The sequence below is a fragment of the Peromyscus eremicus genome, chromosome 17 (assembly GCF_949786415.1).
Source record: "Peromyscus eremicus chromosome 17, PerEre_H2_v1, whole genome shotgun sequence".
Classification (NCBI taxonomy): domain Eukaryota; kingdom Metazoa; phylum Chordata; class Mammalia; order Rodentia; family Cricetidae; genus Peromyscus; species Peromyscus eremicus.
Window position 1 is genome coordinate 55,124,839 of NC_081433.1, and position 18,191 is coordinate 55,143,029.

Sequence of the window (18,191 nt, forward strand, 5' to 3'; positions counted from 1 at the left end):
TCTTCTACGTGTTGACATCCAGTTATGCCATCATCATTTGTTGAAAATACTTTCTTTTTTCTATTGTACAGTTTTGGCTTCTTTGTCAAAAATCAGATGTTCATAGGTGTGCAGATTAATGTCAGGATCTTCAGTTAGATTCCATTGGTCCACATGTCTGTTTTTATGCCAATACCAAGCTGTTTTTATTACTATACCTCTATAGTATAGCTTGAGGTCAGGGATGGTGATGCCTCTAGAAGTTGCTTTATTGTAAAAGATTGTTTTAGATATCCTTTTTTTTCCATATAAAGTCAAGTATTGTCCTTTTGAAGTCTGTGAAGAATTGTGTTGGAATTTTGATGGGATTGCATTCAATCTGTAGATTGCTTTTGGCAAGATTTTTGTTATGTTGGTGCTACCTATCCATGAACATGGGAGATCTTTCCATTTTCTGATATCTTCTTCAACTTCTTTCTTCAAGGACTTAAAGTTTTTATCATACAGGTCTTTCACTTGTTTGGTTGGAGTATTTTATGTTATTTGTGGCTATTGTAAAGGGCAATATTTCTCTGATTTCTTTCTCAGCCCATTTATCATTTGTGCATAGGAGGGCCACTGATATTTTTTAGTTAATCTTGTATCCTGCCACATTAATGAAGGTGTTTATCAGTTGTAGGAGTTCCCTGGTAGAATTTTTGGGGTTACTTATGTAGACTATCATATCATTGGCAATTAGCGAAAGTTTGACTTCTTCCTTTCCAATTTATATCCCCTTGATCTCCTTTAGTTGTCTTATTGCTTTAGCTAGAACTTCAAGTACTATTTTGAATAAATTTGGAGAGAGTGGACAGCTTTGTCTTGTTCCTGATTTTAGTGGAATCACTTCGAATTTCTCTCCATTTAATTTGATGTTGGCTGTTGACTTCCTGTAATCGCCTTTATTATGTTTAGGTGTGTTCCTTGTATTCCTGATCTTTCCAGGACCTTTATCATGAATGGTGTTGGATTTTGTCAAAGGCTTTTTTGGTATCTAATGAGATGATCATGTGATTTTTTTTTTCTTTCAGTTTGTTTATATGATGGATTACATTGACAGATTTTCGTATGTTGAACTATCCTTGCATCTCTGGGATGAAACTTACTTGATTATGATGGATGACTTTTTTATGTGTTCTTGAACTCAGTTTGCCAGTATTTTATTGAGTATTTTTACATCAATGTTCATGAGGGATATTGGTCTGTAATTCTTTTTTGTTGTTGTTGTTGTTGCATCTTTGTGTGGTTTGAGTATCAGGGTAACTGTTGCCTCATAGAAAGAGTTTTGCAATGTTCCTTCTGTTTATACTGTGTGGAACAATTTGAGGAGTATTGGTATTAGTTCTTCTTTGAAATTCTGGTAGAATTCTGCACTGAAACCATCTGGTCCTGGGCTGCTTTTGGTTGGAAGACTTTTAATTACTGCTTCTATTTCCATAAGAGTGATAGGTATATTTAAATTGTTTATCTGGTCTTGATTTAACTTAGGTATGTGGTACCTATCCAGAAAATTGTCCATTTCTTTTAGATTTTCCCAATTTTGTGGAGTACATGTTTTTGAAGTATGACCTGATGGTTCTCTGGATTTCTTCATTGTCAGTTGTTATGTGTAGATGAATTGCTAAACAGTCTTATTAAATAAACACCCAGAGCCAGATATCAGGGTTAAAACCTGAGGGATTGGAAGAATAGGAAAAGCCACAAGCCAACCTCACCTTACAGACCCTCAGCTTCCAAAGAGAGCTACTTCCTATATACCGATTCTTATATGCCTTTCTGTTCTGTTCTCTCATTTGCTCTCTTATCCCAGCTACATCACTTCCTCTTCCTGTCTAGCTCTGTCACTTCCTGTCTGTCTGTACAGACCTCTAGACCTCCATGGTTAACTAGTGTTGGAATTTAAGGCATGTGCCACCACTCCTGGCTTTGTTCCCAGTATGGCCTTGAACTTACAGAGATCCAGATGACACTCTGTCTCCTTAAAGCCAGGATTAAAGGTATGTGCTACCATTGCCTGACCTCTATGTTTACTGTAGTGGCTGGCTTTTCTCTCTGATCCTCAGATAAATTTTATTGGGGGACACAGATAAAATATCACCACATTTCCCCCTTTTTTGTCTAAAAAAATATACAATTAATATAAGAAAAACTATATATAATAAGTAAAACAAATATATATAATATATACAAGCAATAAATACATCAACAAAGACTCTAGGCCTATAGGCTGAAGAAGGATGCTCCAGTGTTGTAGAGGAACTTTAGATGACTGTCCAGGCAGCCAGCTGTACCTGTCATTCCAGATTTTTGGAAGTTATTTGCAATGTATTTCCTGTGTACTTAGGTAATATTATACCCTTCTGGGGTCTTTGATGTAGTTGATGACTGGATAGTTATCATTATAGTTTTCCTTAGTCATGATAAAAGATAAATTATATATGAAACTTTAGACTCACAAATATAGGATAGATAAAATATTTTCTTTAATTTTGCCAAATACAAATAGACTAGATATTGTAACTGTAATTTTTACTTGATAATTATTCTATTATATGAAATTTTACTATGTTAAAGTTAAAACCTTCCTTTTGATTAGATAGACAAGGAGAAGTGCTGTGGGATATCTTTCTGTATGCTGTGAATATGTGTTGCTCTGATTGATTGATAAGTATATCTGTTTCGCCTATGACAAGGCAGCTTAGAGGCAGGCAGGAAATCCAAACAGATAGACAGGAAGAGAAAGGAGAGGCAGGAGAGAAGCCAGCCTGCTGCCCAAGGAACAACATGCCAGCAGACCAGTAAGCCATGGACCATGTGGCAAAGCATAGATTAATAGAAATGGGTTAATTTAAGATATAAGAGCTAGCTAAGAAGAAGCTTGAGCCATAGGCCATCCAGTCTGTAAATAATATAAGTCTCTGTGTGTTTACTTGGGACTAAGCAGCTTTGGGACACAAGTAGGAGAGATTTGTCCTGGCTGCGGGTCTGGTGGGACACAGGAAAACTCCAAACTACAGTTATGTCTCCCTTTTTGTTTCTGATTTTGTTAATTTGGATATTCTCTCTCTGCCTTTTAGTTAGTTTGGATAGGGGTTTGTCTATCTTGTTGATTTTCTTAAAGAATCAACTCTTTGTTTCATTGATTCTTTGTACTGTTCTCTTTGTTTCTATTTTATTAATTTCACCACTCAATTTGATTATTTCCTGGCATCTACTCCTCCTGGGTGGGTTTGCTTCTTTTTGTTCTAGAGCTTTCAGGTGTGCTGTTAAGTTGCTAGTATGAGATTTCTCCAACTTCTTAATGTAGGCATTTAGCACTATGAACTTCCTCTTAATACTGCTTTCATAGTGTCCCATAAGTTTGGGTATGCTGTACATTCATTTTCATTGGATTCTAGAAAGTCTTTAATTTCTTTCTTTATCTCTCCCTTGACCCAGTGGTAATTCAATTGAGCTTGTTCAGTTTCCACGAGTTTGTAGGCTTTCTGTAATTTGTGTTGTTGTTGAATTCTAGCTTTAAGGCATGGTCGTCTGATAAAATAAAGGTTATTTTAATTTTTGGTATCTGTTGAGATTTGCTTTGTGACTAAGTATGTGGTCAGTTTTAGAGAAGGTTCCATGGGGTGCTAAGAAGAAGGTATATTCTCTTGTGTTTGGGTGGAATGCTTTTTAGATGTCTATTAAGTCCATTTGAGTTATAATGTTTGTTAGTTCCCTTATTTCTCTGTTAAGTTTCTGTCTGGTGTAGCTGGAGTTTTCCTGTCTGGCCTACAGTCAGGACAAATCTCTGTCACCCACCAGTCCCACAGCCGCTCAGACCCAACCAAGTAAACACATAGACACTTATATTATTTACAAACTGTATAGCTGTGGCAGGCTTCTTGCTAACTGTTCTTATATCTTAAATTAATCCATTTCCATAAATCTATACCTTGCCACGTGGCTCGTGGCTTACTGGCATCTTCACATGCTGCTTGTCATGGTGGCGACTAGCAGTGTCTCCCTCACTCCACCTTCCACTTCCCAGAATTCTCTTCTCTCCTTGTCCCGCCTATACTTCCTGCTTTGTCACTGGCCAATCATGTTTTATTTATTGACCAATCAGAGCAACAGATTTGACATACAGACCATCCCACAGCAGTCTGGCAGACCTGTCCATTGGTGAGAGTGGAGAGTTGAAGTCTCCTACTATTAGTGTGTGGGGTTTGATGTGCGATTTAAGCTTTAGTAATGTTTCTTTTACATATGTGGGTGCCCTTTTATTTGGAGTATAAATGTTCAGAATTGAAACTTCCTCTTGATGAATTTTTCCTGTGATGAATATGAAATGCCCTTCTTGATCTCTTTTGATTAATTTTAGTTTGAAGTCTATCTTTTTAGATATTAGGATGGCTACACCAGTTTGCTTCTTAAGTCCATTTAGCTGGAAAGACTTTTTTCAGCCCTTTATTCTGACATAGTGTTTATCTTTGAAGTTGAGGTGTGTTTCTTGGATGCAGCAAAAGAATGGATTCTGTTTTTGTATCCATTTTATAGGCAAATTGAGTCCATTGATATTCATTCCCGTTATATTTTGGTGGTAGTGTTGTGTGTTTTCCTTCTTTAGGATTTGTTTGTGTGGGATTATCTATTGTCTGTGTTTTCATGGGTGCATTTAACTTCCTTGGGATAGATTTTTCCTTCTAGTGCTTTCTGTAGGGCTGGATTTGTGGATAGGTATTGTTTAAATCTGGTTTTATCATGGAATATTTTGTTTACTCCATCTATGGCTATTGAGAGTTTTGCTGGGTATAATAGTCTGGGCTAGCATCCATGGTCTCTTAGTGTCTGCATAATGTCTGTCCAGAACCTTCTGGATTTCAGAATCTCCATTGAGATGTCAGGTGTTATTCTGATTGGTCAGCATTTATATGTTACTTGGCCTTTTTTCTTTGCAGCTCTTAATATTTTTTCTTTATTCTGTATGTTTAGTGATTTGATTATTATGTGGTGAGAGGACTTCTTTTTTGGATCTAGTCTATTTGGTGTTCTGTAACCTTCTTGTCTCTTCATAGGCATTTTCTTCTTCTTCTATGATTTTGTTGAATATATTTTCTGTGCCTTTGAGTTGGTATTATTATCCTTCTTCTATCCATATTATTCTTAGATTTAGTCTTTTCATGTTGTCCCAGATTTCCTGGACATTTTGTGTTATGATGTTTTTGGCCTTAGTGTTTTTTTTGACTGATGACTCTATTTCCTCTACTGTATCCTCCACACCAGAGATTATCTCTTCCATCTATTGTATTCTGTTGGTTATACTTGCATCTGTAGTTCCTGTTCGTTTATTCACATTTTCTATTTCCAGCATTCTCTCAGTTTATGTCTTCTTCATTGTTCCTATTTCACTTTTCAGGTCTTGAATTGTTTCCTTCACCTGTTTAATTGCTTTTTCTTGGTTTTCTTTAAGGGATTTATTGATTTCTTCTAGTTTTTTATTTGTCTTTTCCTCAGTTTCTTTAAGGGAATTTTTCATTTCCTCTTTAAAGACCTCTATCATCTTCTTAAAGTCTGTTTTAAGGTTGTTTCCTTCTGCTTCATCTACATTGGCATGTTCAGGTCTTGCTGATGTAGAACCTCTAGGTTCTGGTGGTGTCATATTGCTCTTTGTGTTGTTGAATGTATTCTTGCACTGGTGTCTACCCATCTCTTCCTCCAATTGGTGAAAATGGTATCTCTGTCTCAGGGAGACACTCTTGGTCCAGTCAGAATTGATGGAGTCTGTGTTTCAGGAAACAGCTGCAGTCTCAGAGGGTGGGCAGGTTTGGGGGATAGATTGGGACTTGTAGGTCACAGGATCTGGTGAGGGGGTCAGGCCTGCCTTCAGGAGTCCTGCCTGCTGGCCTGCAACTGGGGCTGCAATGGGTGGGGTAGGGGGCACTGGTTGTGCCCCTGGGCCTCAAGCTGGGGTGAGCAGCTAGGAGAACAAAGACTTACCTCTTGATCTAATCGGAGCTGCCATATCCAACTTTTTAATAGGGTACTTTGCAGAGTGAAGGGGAAACAGAGTGGTCAAGGACCTTGTTTCATCTGTGTTGCTGTGCTAAAGAAATTATGACAAAAAGTGAGTCAGGAAAGGTAAAGCTTTCTAGATTGCAGCTTATACATTACAGTCCATTACTGAGGGAAGTCAGGGCATGACTGGAAAGGACATGAAGCAGAACCACAGACAGTTCCCCCACCAAAGATGTGCCCACAGGCCAATATGATCTAGGCAATCCCTCACTCCAGGCTTTCCTATCTCATGACTCCAGGATGTAGGACTTAAACTCCCTAGGACAGTCAAGGACCATAAAGGCCAGAGTGTTTTTTTGCTAAGTTTCTCTTAGACACTGTCTAGAGGTCTGTTTAATGGACACCAATTGGAAAGCCCCCATTCATTAATGTCAGAAAAACACATCTATACCTTCATCTTACCATTCACTTTACCATCTAATCTAGATTTCCCAGCTTCTGATACTTGAAAGACAGAAGAAATGAGTACATTTTCCCTCCAGGGTCACCAACACTGTTAAGTGAAATAAGCATGTGAAAGCAGTTTCAAGTAATTATTATTACAGATATTTAAGCTAATTTTGTTTTTGTGTGTTTGCTTCCTTTTAAATAACTTTAATAGATAACTAACCTATAGAAAGAATTCCAAATATAGTCATATTTGATTGTTTTGTTTTCTTTGTCTTAAGGGACCATGGACATCGAAGCATACTTTGAAAGAATTGGTTATCAGAATCCCAGGAACAAACTGGACTTGCAAACATTAACTGAAATCCTTCAGCACCAGATACGAGCTATTCCCTTTGAGAACTTGAACATCCATTGTGGAAAACCCATGGAGCTGAGCTTAGAGGCCATCTTTGATCATGTTGTGAGGAAGAAGCGGGGTGGGTGGTGTCTCCAGTTAAACTATCTTCTCTACTGGGCTCTGACCATGATAGGTTTTGAGACCACAATGTTGGGAGGACGTGTTTATGTTTCCTCAGCCAACAAATATAGCAACACCATGCTTCACCTTCTGCTACAGGTGACCCTCAGTGGCCAAAAGTATATTGTAGATGCTGCATTCCCATTTTCTTCCCAAATGTGGGAGCCTCTAGAATTAATTTCTGGGAAGGATCAGCCTCAGGTGCCTGCCATCTTCCACTTGACAGAAGAGAATGGAACTTGGTACCTGGACCAAACTATAAGACAACAATATGTTCCAAACCCAGAATTCATTGATTCTAACCTTCTTAATAAGAGCAACCACCGAAAAATCTACTCTTTTCCTCTTGACCCTCTAACGATTGAAGATTTTGAGACTGTGAGTGCATACTACCAGGTAGCTCCAACCTCTGTAATGGTAAATACATCTCTTTGCTCCCTGCAGACACAAGAAGGGGTTCATGGATTATTGGGCACCATTATTGCCCACAAGAAGTTCAATTATAAAGACAATGTAGATCTGGTAGAGTTGAAGACTCTGAAGGAAGAAGAAGTAGAAGAAGTGCTGAAGCATATATTTGGTATTCACTTGGAGACAAAGTTTGTGCCCAAACATGTTAATGATGTTTTTACGTTTTAGGGGGGAAGGTCTTCAGTGTATATGTACTTATTTTTTCATGATTAAAAAAAACAATCAAATTTTGCAAATTAGGTGACAGATTAATAAACCCTGAGTCAATACAAAGTTCATCAATGTCTGTCCCCTACATTATATTAAGAAAATCCTAGACATCAAATTCCTTTTCCTATAAAATTATCCACTTCTGTAACTAAATGGCTTTTAGAGAAACATGCTATTTAAAATTTAATCACAATAAAAAGTATTTAAGTGACGATATAGTTGTCATGATTTATACTACGAAACCCTCCATATTGACTCATTGCTGAATTCACACAAAGGTTTTAATGGTGGTTAAATAAAGCATATAGTGCACACATTATATTCACCTAGATTCAAATTTATTTTCACAAAATGCCTTTAAATGATTTTAAAGGAGAAGCAGGGAAGAATGAGATACAATGCTGGTCACAAGTAACTTTGAAAACAAGAATGACACCAGCAGAAAGTCCTGAGAGATGAGAAGCCAGGAACATGGCACAGCCGGTCATTTCTCTCACAATGGCTTTGGCTACCATAATTGTGCATTCATGAGGTTTCATCTTTAGAACATTTTGCTTTGATTAAATAGATCATATATAAAGTAGCAATTGTAAGTTATGGAACACATATCAGATGGAAAACAGCAAAAAGGATATTGTTGACTACTACAATAAGATCAGAGGTTTTAAAGGTGTGACTGTATTCTGAGTTTAGATGATTTTTCTACAGTTCTGTCTTCTACCTGTGCTCTGTCTTATCTGAAAACCACATTCTCAGGGTTCCTTCCACTCACTGTTATGAGAAATAAACACATCAATTCATTTGTATATAGCTGAGTTCACATACTATTGATCTTGAAGAAGTTGCTTTATAACATTTGGTTAGGATTCCCTAGAAAGAAAATGGCACTCTTATAAGTCAAATTTAAATAAGACAAACTGAAAATGACCTCCCAATAAATTCTAGTTAAATGAATAATCAACGCCACTCAACTTAGGTAGTAGATGAGGACTGAGTAGAGTATGTATCCATTCTACTCTGTGTACTTGAAATCATGGTCCCATTGTCACTTCCTGATATCATATTTCATTAAATGTTGATTTCAGACATCCAAGATCAAACAGCATCTCCAACAGGCTTTTTGGCTTGTGGATTCATTGTCAGGGCTGTAGTTTAAAAACGCAGATTTATTTTTCCATTTGTAGTCAACTAAGGAAGGTGACGAGAAATGTAAGGGCTGGAATAAATGGCGTTCATTAAGAAAATAGTCAGGTATCCACATGAATATTTTATATAGTGAAGTATTCACTCAGGGTGGATATCCAAGCAGAGGTGGACAAGAAACTTGTCCTGAGTAGGGAGGAAGGATGTCGATGTCACTTTGTCCTCCAGCTCCGTGGTTCTCTCTGTCAATGTCAAGTCAATCTGGTACTCTTAAGCTCAAGCGGTTTTCACCATATTCTGACCAAGACCATTCCAATGGCAAAAACCACTGAGCCAGCCAAGAAAAGCAGGTCACAGAAAATGATGCAGTCACAGGAAAAAGTACCAGTGGTGCTTACGTAAAGTGACCCTGCCCAGTGTAACCAGCTTTTCTTCACTATTTCAATCATTCTGGGTGGGGATGCGGGGCTACATTTGCTGATAGAACTAGATATCGATCTTAGCTGAAAGATTGCAGAGTTGCACATGACGACATGATGTCAACAGTTACTGGGTGAGATCTGAACGGCTGAAGGAGAAAGGCAACAGCATGTCTGGCTAAAGATTTTAAGGTGTCCTTTGTATCCTTATGAAGAACTGACTGTCCTTCTTCTAGCTTCCCAGCGATTAGGAAGTGCCATATCCTGGCAGGATCTTAAGACTACAAAGTAGAGCGCAAGACCCCTATTGTCTGGAAAGGTTGGGATAATGGTCCTCATGGTGAAGCCAAGTCTGAATGTATGCCCCACTCTGCACATATTAGGCTGGGTGAGTGCCGGTGGCACCCTCAGCTCCTGGGGAGAGAGTTGGAGAAGGAGGCTCGTTGTGAATTTATCTCCTGGCCTTCAACAATGGAGTCCCAGACTGAGTTATTAAAGAGACGATCTTTTGAGTGGGCATTATACAAATAATGGCACTTACAGATGCTAGCCATGCATCTAGAACTCTGATAAATGAAAACACAGGAATGCAATTTATTAAATGAATACACTATCAAATGTGTTCTAGTCATACAATTGCTAATTCACTGGTTAAAAGAAATAGCAAATCCTAGCTGTTCCATAGATAAACTTCAAAATATGCTCAGTAAAAGGAACCAAACACTAAATTTAGCTGTGGTGACCATTTGTATAAAATGATATAATTAATTGACTAATATTATCAAATTGTACACTTACACTAAGTATATGTGAAGACAGCTATACATACATACATATATATACATACATAATACACACACACACACATATATATATGTGTGTATATATATATATATGGTCCTGATCATTAGACATTGATATACAGCTATGCATTCTACCTACAACAGAAAACAGGTAAGCCTTTCCCCCTACTGCTAGGACAGCACTCTAGTGGAGCTAATTAAAGAGTCCTTTTGAACAATAAACGGAGAACTTGGTTTAACCAACAAAATGAACATTCATCCAGCTACTTGGCCTGAAACAGGCTGAAAAGATCAAATACCCCTCATAAAATCTCTCAACGTTTTCCCTCAGAGGAGCCACTCACCAATTCCTCATCCACGTGAGATCGTTTATCTGGACAAGAGCTAACAGTGTTTGCTTGTTTGACAAGTTTAGGACTTTTGACTTTTAGTGTGTGTGTGTGTGTGTGTGTGTGTGTGTGTGTGTGTGTGTGTGTGGCTTGTGTCATGTAGATATGTGAGGCGACCACACGCCTGTGTACACCAGTGAGCATGCCCATGTGTGCACACAGGGAAATGAGAGAAAAACGTTCGGTATCCTGAGCTATCACTGGCCACATTCTATGAAGACAGGGTGTCTCACTGAGCCTGAAGCTCAGTGTTCTGGCTAGAGTGGTGGCCACTGACCTGCCAGGACCCTCCTGTCTTCACTCTCAGTAATGATGGAGTTACGCATGTGTACACGGCCACACCTAGTTTTAGAAATACTTATTCTTTGGTAATTTCATACATGTATACATATCCCCCTCCAACCTTAATATCCTCTTCCTTTCCTTATTCTTCTTTAGTATTCTCGAAAACAGCCCACTGGGTCCCAGTAGTGTTGCCAATGCATGGATGCGGCCATCTACTGGAGCACAAGGCTTGGCCTTTAACTTGGATGTTGGGGGTCTGAACTCCCGTTTTCATGCTCGTACAATTGTAAGTGCTCTGACCCACTGAGCCCATGGAGCCATAGCTCTGATTTTTGTCTTTTCTTGTAGAAAGTTAGGACTCTAACAACAGGCCATGAGGAACCCATTTATAGTGAGCGAATGCCCGTCCAGAACTTGATATCAGAGTGGACATATCTATCAATGGTAGGAACAGCCAGCTCTAAGTTGGCTTTACCTCCATCCCACCATGACCCCAGAGACTGGGACTTTAGCACTCCCCCAAGGAAGCATTATTCTTTGATTGAGAAACAATCTCATAAGACCTTGTAGTGTCACGATATGAAGCAGAGCAGCCTCCCAAATACAACAGGTTTTTATAACAGTCTTTTAAGCAAATAAACAACCACAAAAGAACTTGAGGAGACAATGTGGAAGTTAGAGGCCATTGGAAGAGCTTTGTCTCTCTCTTGGGAGAGGACCTCCGACCAAAAGCTGATGATCTGTTTTCATGAAGAATGTGGGCATCCACAGTAGCTTCAGGGCCCAAGTAACAATGTGAGACCCCAAGTTCAGACAAGCCTCGTCCCTTCTTCTCAACAGTAAGGCTCTGATAGTACAAACTGGTAGCTCCTTTAAATAGTAGCTTCTTATTATGTTTTCTCATTGGTTGTGATGATTGGCCAGGGCTAAATGTGAGTCTGACAATATTGTGGCCATGTCACAAGACCCCTGAACAAGACCACCACAGAGCCAATATCCGATGCAAAACACACAGGGGTTTATTGATAACAAGCAAGCCCAGGCTTGGTCCATGTCCAACACTCAACACAGCAGATGGAGGAGGACGGCCCTGAGCTCTCAGGGTATGGGGTTTTTAAAGGGAAAAACCACAGCAGGGTGGTACAAGCCTTTGAATCATATAATTGGGTGAGGTTATGTAACCTTTGAATTTACTGGTTGGGGGTTATAGTTACCATTTTTGGGCAGGCCTGGACAAGTCCCAGGCTCTGTCCTTGAGCTGCCATGGAGGCTGACTGGCCTACCACGTACTGACTGTGGGGGCTGACTCCATAGCCCAGGCTCTGTCTTGAGTTGCCAAGGAGGCTGGCTGGCTTCATACGTTCACATTGACCCATGCACATAGCTCTAAGTTGGTGAGGGGTCCCAGACAGTAAACAACTGCCTGAACCTTGAGCAGTCAGAGTACATGCAGAAAGGGAGCTACTGCAAGGACTGTGTTCATGGCCCTCCCAGAAACTGCTTGCTCAAGTCTCGGGAAACAGAAATTGAGGCCTGATCTCTGAGAGAAGACCGAGCAGCCTGCTACAGAGTCTACTTGGTCCTTTCAACAACACTGATTAATTTCCACACAGTTCTAGAGATTAGAAGTGTAAGCTGTAGTTGTTGACAGGTTTCATGTCCCTGGGTCCCTGTCCCTGGCTTTCAGATGACCTTATTATGCTTCATGTCCTTGCTTTCAGTCTGTGATTCTATGTCCTCATCTATTCATATAAAGACACAAGCTACAGTAGATTATGGCCCAGAAATATCACCTCGTTTTACCTCAGTTATCTCTGTCAAGGTCCCATACCCAAACACAGTCACACTCTAAGGTAGAATGGATTAGGAATTATACGAACTTGAGGGAAACACAATGCAGCCCATAGCATTCCGCCCTCTGGTCTTTGTAATTCATATCCACATTATATGCAAAATCTTAACACATTCTAACATCTAATATAAGCCCTGTCTTAGCACTGTTCTATTGCTGGGAAGAGACGCTATGACCAAGGCAACTATTAATTAAAAAGTGCATTTAATTGTGGGCTTCTTTTAGTTTCAGAATTTTAGTCCTTTATCATCCTAGTGGGGCACATAGAGGCATGCATAGTATTGGAGCAGTAGCTGAGAACTACATTCTGATCTGCAGGCCAAGAGAGAACCTGAACCCGGCTTGTGATTTTGAAACCTCAGAGCTCACCCCCAGAGACATACTTCCTCCTAATCCTTCCAATCCTATCAAAGAGTTCCATTCCATGGTGATTAAGCCTTCAGATATATGATCCTATGGTGGTGGTGGGAAGGGAGGAGGTATTCTTATTCAAACTACCACAAGCCCCAAATCACATGCATTACATCATCAAAATCAGTTGAGTGTTATTAGTAGTGTCATTAATCCTATGGCAAGATTCCTCTAACTATAATCACTTAAAGTGGACAAGTTTTCCTTTTCCAGTATGCAATCACGGGACAGAAGTCATTTCTACAGTCCCATTCCCTGAGGGAAAACATAGAGAGAAGAAAGCAGTCTGTGAGTCTGACAATGTTGTGGCCATGTCACAAGTCCAAATTCAAAATGGATGCTACTGGCTTTTTCTTTTGTCCATGCTTATGGTGATGTCTTGTCACTGTTCTATTACTGTGAAGAGACACCATGACCATATCAACTCTTACAAATGAAAACATTTTACTAGGGCTTGCTTACAGTTTCAGAGGCTTAGTCCATATCATCATTGTGGGAAGCATGGCAGCACACAGGCAGACATGGTGCTGGAGAGTTCCACATCTAGATTAAAGGCAGCAGGAAGAGACACTGAGCCTGGCTTGGGCTTTTGAAACCTCAACATCCACCCCCAGTGGCACACTTCTTCCAAGAAGGCCACACCCACTCAATAAGACCACACCCCCCAATCCTTCTCAAGTAGTGCTACTTCCTGATGACATTCAAATATATGAGCCTATGGGGGGGCATTCTTATTCAAACCACCAAATGTTACATCCAATCCTTGCACCTTCCAAAGCAGTGGCCTCGGCTCCTCATTCTGGAAGTCCACCAGGTAGTAATTCTGGGACAAACAAGGGAAGGTATGCACACAGTCTGGGTGCAGAATTGTGGTGGCCTTCAGTTTTGCTGACATTCTGCTACACAAAATTTGAAAGGCTCCCCAGAGCAAATCTGAGAGCCCCACCATAACTGTTCTGAGAGCCTTGTGCATACACCTGGGCAGAATATGAAGTGTCTGTGTCAGAGCAACCCTAGCAATCTAAGTGATGAAAAACCTTTCTTCTTTAGGGGGAAGGGGAAAACAAACCAGAAATAGCCCCAGGTCAATGATGGGACTGGCAAAGCTGGTCTGCTACAGACACATCCCTCTATCGCGATTCTTCCTCTCTCTCCAAGGGACCCTTGGTTCTCCAATAGCCTGAGTAACCAACTAGTGGGAAAAATGACATTTTTATAGACATTAGGGATTAATGATGAACTCAAGAGAATTTTCATAGGAATATCATTCCAAAAAGGAGTAAGTCTCTAATGTGATATTTCCATGTCTGCAGCAGTCCCCAGGCATGAACTTTGGAATGGAATAGCATTATTCATCTAAGTACACCAAGGGGCGGCCCTAAATTAGATTTTAGGAAGGCTTGCATCTGTGCTATTATGTTTATGGTCTTTTACGACTTCTGTCCTTTCCTATATTTGAAATAACAGAATTCTTCTATCTTTCTTGTACTTTTAGAAGATAATCATACCATAGTAGAAATCAGAACATGCCTTTTCCTTATGAAAATGTTTTGTGTGGTGTAGCTAGAGTTTTCCTGCCTGGCCCACAGTCAGGACAAATCTCTATCACCTGCCAGTCCCACAGCCTCAGACTCGACCAAGTAAACACAGAGACTTATATTGGTTACAAACTGTATGGCCATGGCAGGCTTCTTGCTAACTGTTCTTACAACTTAAATTAATCCATTTCCATTAATCTATACCTTGCCACATGGCTCGTGGCTTACCGGCATCTTCACAAGCTGTTTCTCATCATGGCGGCTGGCAGTGTCTCTCTGACTCAGCCTTCCACTTCCCAGCTTTATTCTCCTCCTTGTCCCGCCTACACTTCCTGCCTAGCCAATGGCCAATCAGTGTTTTATTTATCGACTAATTAGCAATACATTTGCCATACAGAACTTCCCACAGCAGTGTGGTGTATAGAGTCAAAGTCAATTCAATTAAGGTAAATGAATCCTCATCATTACCTTTGTCCCAGAATGCCAGGAAGCAGGTAATAAGGAGCAGAGTGAGGGACATCCTTTTAGACTGGACATCTTTCTACTTCAGAGATTTGCAAAGAACTATAATCCAACTAAGGAATGAGATGGGACTGTTTGGTTTGTATATGTACACCAGTTTTCTTTTCTTCTAATTAAGTAGTGTTTCAGGGAGGGCCCATCAGACATTTTACAGAATCCAAATTCCAGATTAAATAGGTTTTCCTTCTTTATGTTTGAGGGAAGACTATTTGATATTTCTAAATATATCACTAAACACTATAATTACTACTGTAACTGTCGTCTAGAGAAACAGCATCTAACTTTGCATGATTATTTGGTACAAAGTAAAAATATAGAGTCGGTGATACTTCTGATGCTATTCTTCTTAATATCATTGCAGACCAAAGAAAATAAACTTGTTTATTTCAATGTCCACAGTGACACCAACAGATGGTATGATCTCAGTTTCACGCTGTTGAGTCAAACACTCACAAGAACATCCACCAGATAACCATAGAACTAACTCCCTTCCTTTGACTATTCTAGACTTAGACTCACATCACCTTACTCTCTCCCACAACATAAGCAGTTACTTTGAAGCAAGGCAGTTTCAAATGAGTAGCCTAAACTTGAAACATGTAGCTAGTTTCTGAGGTGCCACATACAACTGTACCAGAAGCCCACTCCTATTACCCTGCCACGACTTGTCCAAAACCCTACCCAAGCCAGCACTACCTCCTAATGAACCATTGTTTTCTGGAAGCATCTTCTCAGTCATCTGCAGCTAGGAATGCAGCAAGCATCTTCACACTCAGCTTCCCTGCGGTGTTCACCTCCTTACCAAGCCCATGTCCAAACTCTGACTCTTCAACCTCTACCTTATTTCTGGTATTGTTTCCTTTCTTCGTAGTTCTACTGTCCACACACTGGTTCAGGCCCCGGTTCCAAGTCCCCTGGACTTTAGAGGATGCATTCCCATTAAACTCTACTCTAGTAATTCCTGTGAGTTTTCCTAGATATGATTTTTTCATTGATTGACCTAAAACCTTTGTTCTCACCGGATGTTAAGTGCTTCATTTTAGCTCACAGGAATGAGTCAATTGAGATGATAAAATGTCCTCTGAAAATTAAAGAAACAAACACAAAACACTGAGGGAATTGGGAATTTTGTCTTTACGTGTGTGTGTGTATGTGTGTGTGTGTGTGTGTGTGTGCACATGTTCACAAGTGTGCGAACACTTAAGTGTGTAAGAGGTACATGTGCCCATGTGCACATAGGACCCAAAGCTGACACGCAGTGCCTTCCTTCTTGCTCACCACTTTGCTCATCAAGTCCTGCTAGTCTGTCTATCTGTCCAGCTTGCTCCAAAGAACCCCTGTCTGTGAGTTCTGGGATCACACATGGCTGCCAAGCCTTCTTGGCTTTTCCATGGTTGCTGGGGATCTGAACTCCAGGCTCCTGGTTGTGCGGCAAACCCTTTACCCCCGACCATCTTCCAGCCCTTTGCACTTTCCATGACAATCCAAGCAAGGCTTTGGGGAAACAAGACCTGAGCCAATGGCTTTCTTGGTTAACTTCAGGCAACTCAAGGCCATTCTGGAAGTCCTAGGCACAGGTGAAGAGTCTATTTGAAGCAACTGGCTGGTTGAGAGGGAAGGGGAAAAAAGGAGCGTGGCAGGCTGAAGCCTACAATCAGAACTTCTTCAGTCATGACCTGCGTGAGACTGTTGGCTTTCTAGTGTTAATGTACTCTACTTGAAAACTCTTCATAAACGTGCCTCTGTGGAAGGTAATTTTGTGTCACAAGTCCTCGCTATGGCCTCACTCACGGGACTACCCCAGAATTCAGTTACCATGTGGGTTAGGCAGTTTGGAGCCTGCTAAGGCCGAGATGTTGCTACTCAATACCACATTGCCTAAATGGACCTTAAAATCAATAATTGAGAAATATTTTTTAGAGATAAAAGATGTACAAACTCACAAAACTATGATAGATCTCATTTCAAACCACCACAAAGAACATGCTTAGCCCTTCCCATGTCCACTGGGAACTGGAATAGTAATTAAGAAAACAAGTGTGTCATCTACTCTCTATCTTCTGATCCCTTTTCATTGAGCTAGAAAATGGGGGCATTAAAAGGAGATGAACAGATGAGGCAAAGATTAGGCACCACCCCTGGGTATCAGGGAGGTGAGAAGGAAAGAGATCTTGGAGGAAATATTTCTAGAAAATGAAGAGATGAGAGGTAAGAAGACAGAAAGAAAAATAATTTCAACTCTGTCCATGTCCTGTCCACTGTTGCCTCTTAGTGCCTCATACTCATGATGCAAAATAGGAAAGCAGCTGTCAACGAACCAGGGGCCTGTACCTTATACATTTCCATGTCAGCAAAAGGGAGTAAGTGGTTAGGTGGAACTGAAAGACAACAAATGAATAACCAGCATCCTTCGCCAAAAGGCCTCAGAAAAGAATGCACATGTCTTTATGGTCCTCGGTCCTTCTACCTCAATAGGTAGGTTCGTTCACAGCCACAGGACAAGGCTCGATGAACCCTGTCCTTACACACAGTTAGCGTCACTATCCCAGATGAAATCATTTTAACATTAATCATCCTTTTACCCTCCCTGCCCGTCGTATTTGAATTATCAGTGCATCCTACATGCAATGAAAGTATTTTATAAATCACAAAGGACATGTGTAGATAAAATTCTAAACAGTTTTATTAAATAAGAAACACAGAGCCAAATACAGAATTAAAGCCTAAGAGATCAGAGCAAGAGCCATGACTACCTTTAGCTTACCACTCACTGTCGTCCTTCCCCTGAGAGAGAGACCCTCTTCCTGTGTCTTGTGTTTTATTGCTTCCTGTTCTACCTTCTCATTGGCTCTAAGCCCAGCCACATGACTTCCTCATCACTGTCTGTCTGTACAGACCTCCTGGTCTCTATGGTTGACACTGGGATTAAAGACTCAAAGGTCACCACGCTTGGCTGTGTCCTTGACCACACAGAGACTCTACCTGCCATGTAATCGGATTAAGGGTGTAGGCTACCACCACCTGACTTCTATTCCTGGCTCACTAATGACCTCTGATCTCCTGGCAAACTTTATTTATTAACAGACAAATAAAATCACATTTCAGCACAATTAAAATAGCACTACATTTTATTATCAATGTGGTACAATTCCTAGCAGGAGGGAATAAT

The 18,191-nt window shown here is 40.3% G+C and overlaps 1 protein-coding gene across 1 annotated transcript; it reads left to right on the top strand.

Annotated features, from left to right (window-relative positions):
• The first annotated feature begins 6,659 nt into the window (after positions 1–6,659).
• Positions 6,660–7,827, top strand: LOC131894429 (arylamine N-acetyltransferase 3-like). The gene has a single exon (XM_059244690.1). The coding sequence runs from the start codon at positions 6,746–6,748 to the stop codon at positions 7,616–7,618; it is 873 nt and encodes a 290-aa protein (XP_059100673.1). The 5' UTR covers positions 6,660–6,745; the 3' UTR covers positions 7,619–7,827.
• The last annotated feature ends 10,364 nt before the right edge of the window (positions 7,828–18,191 follow it).